General features: G+C 27.2%; 1 protein-coding gene across 5 annotated transcripts in view; it reads right to left on the reverse strand.

Annotated features, from left to right (window-relative positions):
• stck (LIM zinc finger domain containing stck) overlaps nt 1–12,515 on the reverse strand; it is a 79,985-nt gene that overhangs the window by 56,639 nt on the left and 10,831 nt on the right. For all 5 annotated transcript variants that reach the window (XM_075357783.1, XM_075357768.1, XM_075357762.1 and 2 more), the window contains exon 2: nt 7,856–7,915. In XM_075357783.1, coding sequence (XP_075213898.1) covers nt 7,856–7,863 — 8 coding nt within the window. In that variant the 5' untranslated portion in view covers nt 7,864–7,915. The remainder of the gene's footprint in view (nt 1–7,855; nt 7,916–12,515) is intronic.

A 12,515-nucleotide genomic window follows, 5' to 3' on the forward strand; every position in this document is an offset into this window, starting at 1 on the left:
ATATATAGGAAATTACATTTTAACTGAATGGCATTTTTGTAATCCTCACATCTCAAAAGTTAAAGAAAATATTCAATTTTACCTCTCAATTGAACCGTCTAAATTTAAGTAACACTGTACTTTTCTTTGAAAACTGTAAAAAAAAGTCCTTACTTTGATATTAGAAACTACTTGAATGATTAATTATTTTCAAATAAATTCACAAAGCTTCTTCTGTATTTATACATATATTAATTTAAACACACACTCACTTAATTACACATTGTATATAATTATGAAAGAGCAAAAATTATTAAGTAAATATTTTAATTAATTAAGTTAATATTAACACAATCATTAATAACAATCTAAGAAGCAATAAGATAGTTCAAAAAATTCAATCATACAACTTAAAGTTTTAAATATTAAAATACTAGTAAATCAGTTTTATAGATAGAATTTTATTTTCCACTGTTAAACTAAAGTAAATATTTTTAAAATCAAAAGGAAGGAGGCATGTGTCTACACTACAAATTAATTCACTGGTGACCATCATAATTAGCAAGCATTCCACCAGGAAGGAAAAGAAATATTCTTTTTTATTTTAATGAAACAGGAAGAAAGATACAAAGCATGACATCATCTAGATTAATTACAATCGTTTGATAAGTTAAACACAGTCATAAACAAAACAGAATCGTCAACAAAAATTTTTTTTTTGTTGGTTTACTTAAACAGCAATTAATATTTATTTATTGACTTATACAATATAAATAATTTATTTTATCCAACATACTCGTACATATTTACTTTAATACAAAATTTAATTTGAAAACAGAAAGTTAATTTAAACTATCATAAAAATAATTTAATAGTCTAATACTTAATTTGTAGAAAAAATTACCTAGTACAGACAATGCAATTATAATCAAAAGCATGTAGTGCTATCAAAGCTTAACTTAATCTTCAGTATAAAATCATACAAAAATTCACATACTGGTACAAACTAAGACAACATTAAAAATTCCTTCTATCGTGATACATAATGGAATGAAACTATCTATCAAATAAAATATAGCAGTTCTGCCAACATTATCAGAGCATGTTCTAAAATAATCCCTACTTCTTCATTACTTTATTTCTGTATTATTATTAATACTCATGCTTAAAATACATATACAAACCAGTTTTGTATTTTTCAGTATTACCATACAAACTAAATAAAAAATTTGTGACGTAACATTCTATATGAACTTTAAGGCAGTTTTTTCTAGCACTTCCCTGTAAGCTAAATTACAGAAATTTTCAGATTTACTTAAATACAGCTTACACGCAGTTAAAAAAAAACTCAAGCTGGTAAATTTTAACCCTAAGCCCCATCTGAAGGTGTAAAAAAGCTATTTTCACCGCTTTACAAAGAAGTAAGAAGTTTTAAATTTAAAATTGTAAATTTTGCATAGAACTGACAACAGAGTAAAATTATAAAATGTTTCTGCTCACATCACTGGAGGAGAAGGAAAGTGGAAAAGTACCCTGCTACTTACTAAAGATTTTTTCAACCCTATATCCTACATAATAGGCTAAAAATTTGAAATTTCTGCAGAAATTAATTTTAACTGCCTCCAAATGAAAAAACTCCAATGCAATAAGATTTTACTTTCAACCCCCCATTAGGCAACAAGTGGTAGTTAACATCATCAATAAAAATCAGAAACACAAATGAAATACATTACAGAAATCTAATCAAGACCTTTGATACAGGTAGAGCTTATGGCTAGAGCTTCCATTGCAAGAGCATTCTGGAGCAAATGTCTAGAATGTTAATGAAAATCTAACAAAGATGATACAAATTGTAGGAATTTGTAAGAACACTAAATATAATAACAGAGCAGTTTAACTTTTCTCAATGAATGTTTATTTTTTAACAGTATACTAAAAAATCCCATAGTCAAACTTTCCATATACAGATTCTCTCGTAACTAGAAAGGCTGTGAATTGGAAAAGTAATAAATTTTAATTTTTCTTCTTGTATGGTAGTAAGAATAGAGATTTTCAAAATGCTACTTATTGTAACTTATAAATAAATGCACAATTCAATTGAGCATTTCAAATTCTTGGAAAACCCCTTCAAATGCTGCAGAATACAGAATGTAATGTACAAATTATGTAAATACAAACAGAATCTATCATGACATTCTCCCAGGCCTTTCGTAACCTATACTACTCATGAAAAAAATGGAGAAAGTTCACATAAACATATGTCCTAAAATGCTTCATTTGCGAGTTACAGCCAGTGAAACATTTCACACTGATTTCAGCTACCCCAGTGAAATTAGGTCATACTGAAATTTTTAGGACATTAATTAAAGGGGCAGAATTAGGGATTTCTTATAGTTTTTGAACTGAAAAATTAAATCAAGTAGGTCCCAGAACCATGGCTACAGTGGTTTTTGAGAAATCTGGGATGAGAAACAATAAATTGAGGTGAAACTCCTATTTGTTATGTTTGACGTACAATAACTTTGTTAAAAGGTTATTTACACACTAAACTTTCAAACAAAACTTGTAGAGAATTTAATTTTTAACAAAATGTAGTAAGATAAGTTGAATAAAACAAAGAGAAACGAAAAAAAATTTGTATTTTATTTAGAAACTGTACATTACTACAACATATGCCAGAAAAGCACTTATTTAATATAAACAAAAACCTAATTTTTTTTTGGTGAAGTGAAAAATCAGTAAAAAAAATTTACTCTTAAAAAGTGTTGTTAAAAATAAAATGGAAATTGCAAACAACTGTAAAACAAAAAATAATTAAATAAAAATTACTTGGATAATAATTATTTTTATTAATGATAAAAATACAATAAATTATTTGAAAAATTATTATTTCAAAGTTGGCAATGAAATAACAACAGCTGATCGGTTTGCCATTTAAGTAATACCATACTTATTTACAACAGAGGAATACATTGATATGATATTAATTTTGTGTTTTCGTAATGGTAATGCTACAGCTGCTGCAGTAGAATATGAAATACTGAATCACAGGATTCCAGATCCCAAAACAATTAGCACGACTTTTCACAATCTTCAGGAAACTGATTCACTATCTAGCATTCGTACAGCTAGAATTGAACTGTCCAGTAACAATGTTATTGTTAAAATTATTATCAATACAATTCAGCACAGACCAGGCATCAGTACACAACATCTTTCTAAGCTGATCGGAATTTTGCATTCGACAGTTTGGAGTACACTTAAAAAAAAGAAATTTTATCCTTATCATAAACAGCCAGTTCAATATCTACAACTACGAGACAACCAGGAGTGTCCGCTTTGCTTGGAGTACTGTGGAATACAAATCGACAGCTATAATACAAATCACTGACAAAGCAAATTTCACTTGAAATGGTGTCAACAACTTATGCAATGAACAAACATGGGCAAAAGTAAATCCTCATGAAACGGTGGAAGGCAATTTTCAACACCAATTTAGCGTCAATGTATGGTGCGGCCTTCTTCCCAATCAGCTGTCTGGATCATTCATAGTACCCGGCTACTTAAATGCTGAGGTCTGTTTGCACTTTCTTTCAGAAGAATTGCCGCAGCTGCTTGAAGATGTTCCTCTAGGGCTGAGACACAAAGTGTACTTCCAGCAAGATGGAAAAACTTCCCACTTCATTTGTGCCATTTCCACTCACTTAAATCATCATTTCCCTGAGAGATGGATCAGTCCTGGAGATCCACATTCCTAGCCACCAAGACCACCTGACTAACATCTTTAGATTTTTGCATCTGGAGATGGATGAAAAATATTGTATACAAATCAAAAATACATTCTTATGAGGAATTAATTGTCCGCATTATGGATGCAGCTGGGTAGCCTAAGGACAACCCTGAAGAACTAAAAGAGCAATAAAAACAGTAAGAAGCATGCCAAGAAATGTGATCAAATGGTGGGCCTCTTTTTGAACATTTAATGCACTTTGGTCTATTCTACTGTTTCTAAATAAAATTTGAATTTTTCTAACTTTTCTTTGTTTTATTCAACTTATTTTACAACATTTTGTCCTGAATTAAATTCACTACAAGTTTTTTGTCAAAATATTTATGTATTTATTACCCATTTAATAAATTTAATATACACAAAACATAAAAAACTGAGTTTTTTATCTAAATTTATTAGTTTTCACCCCAGACTTCTCAAAAACAACTGCATAAAAAATAAGATAAAAAATCATAAAAATCACTAATTCTGCCCCGTAACATCCTAAAAATTTCAATACAACCTTATTTCACAGGGGTAGCTGAAATCAAAATGAAATTTTTCTTTAGCTGTAACTTGCAAACGAAGCATTTTAGGACATATGTTTATATGAACTTTTTCAATTATTTTCACGAGTAGAATAGCTTATGAATGTTCCAGGGGAACTTCATGACACTCTGAATAACATCTTGATAAGTGCATGAAGGTTTGAAATTGGTGGTTAACCTGACCAATTTATTGTAGACTACTAGGTTGACATACAAAACAATAAAAATTCAAAACTTAGACTGTAAGTTTTTATTGTTTATGCTTATTGATGTACATAAGAAAAAAACTTTAATGACTAGTAAACAAAAAAATATGATGGTTTCATTATTTTATTAATAATTAGTAAATTTTGCAGTTTATCCTAACAGCAATTTCACAAACAGTAATGGAATATTATGCATTATGATACAATTAAATACTATATAAAAATTATACGTATAAATTTTAAAAGGAAAAATGTAGTTTCCTCATATTCAAAATATATCCCTCCCAGATTACTCAGGTTACCAGAAGGTTGAGCAATTTCAAAGTCTGGTTTAACAATCTTTTAGGAGAACTGTTGGTTTTGCACAAATATATTTTATCACAATTATCACAGTTAATTTTATAATATATTACCTTATATCTTAAATGAACTTAACTACCTAGCTGTTTGTAGCATATTTTATGTAATTTTTAAGTTTATAAGCAACTGGAATATTAATACTTATAAAATAAAGAACAATTTCAGTTTACTATCAATGCTATGTGAATATCTGTAGAAGGTATATTTTACTTTGATTATACTCAATTTTATCTTTTTAGCACAAAAGTTTAGTTTCTATGTTATCAGTACTATTCTATTTTGCAATATATTTAATGAACTTTATCTAATTAGTAAAATTAGTTTCATTATTATTGATATTAATCTCTTTTGTAAAAATAGTCTTTTTTATAGTGCACTGAATGATGTTTTACAAACAGTAATATTATTTAATTGCTTTTTTAAGCAATTTAATTTTCTATGGTCATTACCCACAAATTAATGACAATAGCACGCATTCATATAGCACCGAATGCTTCAGTGATTACAAACCAATTTTTAATATATCATTAAAATTGTTTGCCAATTATTTATATACAATGTTACAGAGCAAAGATTCCAACAAATTACAATCCCAATGTATTGAATTAAGAACTTCTATCACAGAAAAACATTTTTGAAGAAAATACAAAAATTACAAAAACACATCAAAAAACAATAGTTTTGTATCACAATTTATACCATCACATAATAACTACTTCATAGCATGAATCTGCCTGGCAGTTACCAAAACTATTCATTTAACTTTAATATTTAAAAATTCAAAACTAATATTTAATAATCTTCCAATCCAATAAAATTATTCACGATAACATTATAATAAAAAACTATCCTTGCATTTGTTCCATCCAACAAATCCATCTAAATACATATCTAACATGCATAAGCACATGACCAACACTGAAACCGACACATGAAAGGAAAAGTTTATCACTGTTAAGCATTACAAAAAATATGACTTCAATCATTGGAATTTTATCTGAACTTCACACTCTTTAATTTCCAGAATGCTACTCCATGAGATGTTTCAGGTGTCAAAGAAACATCAAATTGTAAGGGACATAATTTAACCATCTTCTTCCAAACCTGATATTATTCTTATATGGTTCTGTAGATGTCTATTTTTGTAACACTGATGGAATAATCTGATTGTAGTATTGGTATAATCACAATTTTAAGGTACAAATAATTAACAGTAGATTACCATTTATTTGGTATGTATTTAAGATATTAATATGGGTTAAAAGTAGAGACTTAGTTAACAAGTTATGTTATTCTACATGCAAAAAAAAAAAGGCCAGTAAGTCCAATGACATCTGAAGAAAAAGTTCAAAACATAGTTTAAACATTTAAATGGATAAATATAATTTTACCCATAATTAATATGAATAGGTAGTCAGAGTTAAATGATAAGTCACTCTTAAAAATTTAATTTCTTTTCTATAAATTACCTTATTTTTCATTATTAACAAAAAAAAAAAATCTGATGTAGACAGCTTTCTGCTGTCCATTTGACAACTTCTTCATACACTTATCAAATTACATACACACATTTTTTGCTGCATTTCATCTAAACTTATACTAGTTAAACTTTATTTATATAGGGGTTCACCAAATGGAATCTAAAAATAATATGATTCTAAATTATAATCTTCAATTAGTATTAAATAATCAGATATATACATGGTTATTATCAACATAACAATCAATTATTCTAAATGTCAATTGCAATCAAAAAGGGAGGTGCACAACTAGATGTTACAATAGTCCTCAATACAAAATTTCAATATTCTACAGCTAAATGTTTTTGAGAATGTGTAAAAGGTAAAACAAGATAAGCTTTGGAAATAAAATTATTCTAATATACTAAGATCATACTTAATGTTTAAAAAAAAATTGTTTTTCATAAAAAAAATTATAATTCTGAAAGAAAATAACTATAGTGACTTTTTTCTATAAAAAGTTAAATCAGAATAAGGCACCTAAGATCCATATTACTGTAGATAACAAGGGAAAGGCACAGGCTTCGTAACATCGATTTGAAGCATATTGCGTGTGTGAATAGTACACTCTTCACATGTCTTCATCACAAAATACTAACACAAAATGTTCAATGATACTCAAGAAACATACCCTAAAAATTTCCTTAGCATTTTATATTAGTTTATATATTAATTTTATTTCACGTTGTTCAAGTAGACAAGTGGTGTAAGTGAGAAGGTATACCATGCGTAACCATGCACACATTGGTTCAAATCCGACTTCATACACATATATATTTTTCTAACTCTTTTTTTTTTTTTTTTAATTTAAATATATTGTTTTACAAATAATTATTAACCTCTGACTAAAAATTTTTGAATTAAAATGAAAATTACTTAAAATATTATTTCACTAATAACTTCTGATTTATTCATTTTTTTATTTATTTATTGTTATTACTGAATCACTATTTATGGTTAAAAAGTTTTTTTTTTAATAATCAGATGTTAATAATTATAAATTTATTTAAATTAAAAAAAGAAAAATTAAAAAGAAATATATGTAAATGAAATCTGATTTGAACCAATGTGCCTTCCCCGTGTAAGATCCAAATATTTCATTAACTAAAATTTTATTTGGCTATAACTCTGAAACTAATGAAAATAAGTACCACTTACAATATATATCATTGAAATGCTCTCAACAAGGGCTTATTACTGCATTTAAGTGAAAGTCCAAATCCAAATGTTTTGGATTCTACGGCTAATTGTTTTTGAATTATACGAGATATGCATACATAAACATGTACGTACAGTGTCACGCCGAAACTAGTCAAAATGGATTCAGGGATGGTAATTTTCACCAATATAATACTTCCAGGAAGTAAAAAACAATAAATAATAAAATTACTAAAGTAAAATAATATAATGCATATATTTTACATTATACATTATAAGATATAATTATAATATTTTATAGTTTTAATTACTCACCCAGGCATTTGCGATGTTTATTTTCTGAGACTTAAGGGCAGAAAGTAGCACCTATAGTACCTGGAGAAACAAATACATATCTCCATTAATCAACTAACCAATAATTCAAAATATTAATGTTTACACAAGCATAGTGAAAAAACATTTTAAAAAAGAAAGCAAAGAGTTGCTGGAAAAGTTATGTATCTCTACCAAGGGATTTTCCCTTGACAGGCGAACCACTTTGTTTGGAGGATAATTAAGTGAAACATTAAAGTATATAAGTATGCAAGAAAAGAATTATGTAAAAAAAAATATTTTACTTTGAATAAAATTTTGAGAGAAAGGACCTTTGACAACTGTACCTCCCCACCACTACAAAAACCTAAACTAAAGTTAAATGGAGAATCATTGTACAAAATTTCTTAAAAATCATTTATTCAGTCTGAAGATATTAATCAAAATATTAACTCCTGAAAAACAAATTAAGTTTATTATCTCCCACCTGTGAATGAAATTATCTAAATACATAACCAAAGTGAAACGTAATGGAATCACCTAATTAATACAAGAACGTAACTTTGAGTCCAGAAATGGCAAAAAGAGAACAAAGCAATTTTTCCCCACCTTTTTATGGGGGGGGGGGGGGTTGAGTAAGACCAAATACCATACAGAAAGTATCTTAGCTACCTAAAAGCTATTATATAATGTGGAAAAAATTAACTACCCTTTGAGAAAACATTTTTATATAGAAACTATGTTACTAGCCTCTTGAGAAATTGTAGCCAAAATTAAATGGCATCAATCTCACATATATAGAAATAATTGCACTAAATTTCATCCAAATCGTTCCATCCAATCTGGAGAAATCAAGCAAAAGAGCACGACTATGTACATTGGTACCTCTACATCCTTCCAAAATTTGCCAGTGCTAAAATCGTATTTTTTTGTTAAATGGACCTATTTGTTTGAAAAATCCATCACATAAAATTTGACCCAATTAGCATACTTCCTTTTATATATATATATATATATATTTACTCTTTATTTTATATACCCTGTAGCTATACTGTATAACTATGTAGCCAGGAGATTAAAAATTACTCAAAAAAATTGTATAAAATCAAAACAAGTTAATATGAAAATGCAGTTTTCATTATTTTAATATAGATAGCCATACATAACTATAAATTACACTGTACATAAGTTATTTATATACACAAAAAATGTTAAGTGAAACAAAGAACATAAACTGATAATTGGAATAATTTTTAACTCATAAAAATAACTTCATAGCCCTATTAAAAACACAGATCCCAATTTGAGTATGTATAACTTATAACAAAACTTGTTTTATGAGACTAATCTTGGTTTTCTGTAAAGCAGAAATCAAGGCCACCAAACACAATAGTAACTGGAATAAAATTAGCTAACAGTACACTACGTATTAAAGATAAGAATATCTTAGAAATGATCTGGAGAGTAAGTAGTAACACACAGTTTAACAGTCAGTAAATGTCAAACACTGCCAAATTAACATTATTTTATTAACATTCTTAAAGCCAGACAATAGTGCTGCCATGTAATATGAGTTTGTCTGGTTGCTGTAGTAAATCAGCACACACAGTTCATATCATATAAGCGTGGCTTAGTTTCATTATCACATGTAAATTATAAACATAATAAAATTGAATCCATAATTATGATTTTTTTTTTTCACATATAACAACATCTGATTGGAAAGTTATTAATGGAATATTCAACACAGAATGGAATAAAAAGCTATGATAGTCTTTCTTCAGTAACTAAATAGATACATGCGTGACACAAACTGTAATATTATAAGCAAGGGTAATGTCTATTACTTTCTTTATTAACAGATGTGTTATCACCTTTTCAAGGCATCTGAACTGGCAACTGAATTTTTAAATATAAATCACTCTGACTGTTATAGTTATACTACAAATTATTAACTATTCACAGTAATAAATTATAAGTAGTTATATTAAGTAAAAACATAAATTTCTAATTTTTCAAAATAAAACTCATTTTTTTATTACCTACTAATGAAATAAAGCAAATAACAGACATTTTAAAGTGATATGGATGAAACTGTAGTGATTGTTACAAACTCAATTATCTTTCTATTTATCTTCATTAATAACTAAGTATTATTAATATTAAACTATCGAATATAAGAACCTAAATAATAACAAACAAAATCTAGGCTGTAGTAAAAACTATACTAGTGTTTTAATTTATAATAATGATAATATGTATTATACATTTTCTTTTATATAATATATAAAAGAAAACTAATATGAATAGAAAATTTAAAATAAATTTAAATTGAATTGTAGACAACTATTCAGAAAAATATTACAAAATTGGTGTTGAAAAAAGCAGAACAAAGTTAAGCCTAAATATTATTTTAATGTTACTTTATAACATTCAAAAAGCTTTGAATATTCACGAATAAGGTATCGAATTGTTAACAAGAATAAGACGTTCCAAAAAAGCAAAAATGATGGGTTAGGTGCAATCTAAATATGCACACATACATATATATATATATATTTAAAAAGTAAACAGAATATTAGTGAAGAAGTCTCCATGATTATTTCTAATCTTTTTTCCTTCACATTCTTACATAAAAAAATTCATTTAAAAACAGGTTCCTAAATTCCTCCTTGTTAAATAATTAAAATTAATATGCTGAAAATGTACAAATACATTCAGGAATTCATATATTTGTAGTAAGAAAAGTTTTTATTGTTTTCAAACAGACTTAACAATGATTATTTAATATGTCCAAAGGATTCCCAAATTTAAAAATAAATACCGTTATAAGTATTTATTTATGACTTTCACAGTGTTGATTTTCCAGAGCTTGAAAAAATTATGAATCGATGACTTCACGACTAAAACCGTTATCAGATGTACCACTTTTGAACTAAATGTATCAATTATTCCGGGCTGACAGTTAACTGAAGAGTGAGTAATTATTCAATAAATAAACAATTTTCATTGGTTAACAGTTTCTCATCCATATTACAGAAACAAAACTGCACTAACAACTTCTTCAGAGTTCTTTTTATCTGTATGTACTTAATCTATGTGTAAAGTGTGTGTGTGTGTGTAGTTCTTTTTATCTGTATGCAAGTGGTGGAAATATTTTGTTTATATTATTTTTTCATGTATTTTATGGTTTTATAAAAATATGATGTTACCATTAATGAGCAACAAGTTTTGTCAATTAATTTTGATGTAAGTTCACAACTAAATGACAACAAAGCGCATTACAATAATCCTTTGAAATGCATTTTAACCTGAAAAATTATTTATAACATCTACAGGCTAAATATGTGGGTGACAGTTTTTATGAGAACATTTATAGAACTCAAATGAGTACTATAAAAATAATTTTTTTATTTTTGTCATAAGTTAATTTTTACACCGTATATAATTTTCACAATATAATTCAACCTTTTTTGACCAAGCACCAAGCATGAAAAAATTAGATGTCTATATTAGGAAGCTGCTATATGCAATATTAACTTCATATTAATGATTTGTGTGTTATTTCAGTTCAAATAACTCTTGTGTGATAAATGATTAAAAAATATTTGTGTATGTGTGTGTGTAAAAATGGAAAGAAGGATTTGGGAGTACAAATTTCTCAGATTAATTCTGAGAATTATTTTTAAATAGTGAGTACTATAACAGTGGTTAATATTTCTAAGTAAATGTTTTGATGTCCACTGTCATTTTCCAAATTTTTTTTTTCCAAACTTCTCAGAAAACCATTCTTTTAACCACTTCCTCAGTGCAACAAACCCATATCTAGTGATAAATATCCATAGCTAAATCGTTTGAGAATTACGCCTCCTCAAATTTCATCAACAAATAAACACAATAGTAATATTGCAAAAATAACAGAGTAGTTATTAGGTATTATTTTATTATAAAGGGAAATTGAACACCAAACACAGACATTTATAACAAATGTTTAAAAGGCAAAAGAATCATTCATAACCTCTAACATACAGCATTATATGCAAGAACACAATTTTTAGATCTCTCTTTTTTGATTTGTAAGTTTTCCCCAAGTAAAACACAAATGACTTTGATCATCAATATTGGAAAGATTTAAAAAATGCAGACAGCCTCTCCACTGGTATTGGTATAAAATCATTGAAAAGTAATGTCAGTGTAATCCTGTTATTTAATATTTTCTTTTTAAAATAAAAGTAAATGCTATATGATTACCTCACTTTAATTATTTCAAGTAAATTAAATCACATTTTATTGCCTTCAGTTACAATTAACTAATTTACTAGAAAAGCAGCCATTGCGTTGGTAATTTATTGTTGAGACAAGAATGTTAATTTTAAAAATTGCTCAAATTTTAGTATCTTATGTCCAACAAGAAAATACTTATAATAGGAGTCCAAAATATATAACAAATATGTAACAATTTCTGGTTCCTACAAAACTGTCCATAAAAGGGAGTTCTCTGCAGCAAGAGGTGTTCATAACAGATGATTCACTGTATTCTTATAATATTAGTAAATAAATAAATGAAATAAAAGCCTTTAAAAGCTGTATTTTTTTTAACCACATTAAGAACTCATATGATAGTATATAAAGAACTCTACAAACATGCACGCAGAATAAATAA

The sequence above is a fragment of the Lycorma delicatula genome, chromosome 1, assembly GCF_047948215.1.
Source record: "Lycorma delicatula isolate Av1 chromosome 1, ASM4794821v1, whole genome shotgun sequence".
In the NCBI taxonomy this organism is placed as follows: Eukaryota; Metazoa; Arthropoda; class Insecta; order Hemiptera; family Fulgoridae; genus Lycorma; species Lycorma delicatula.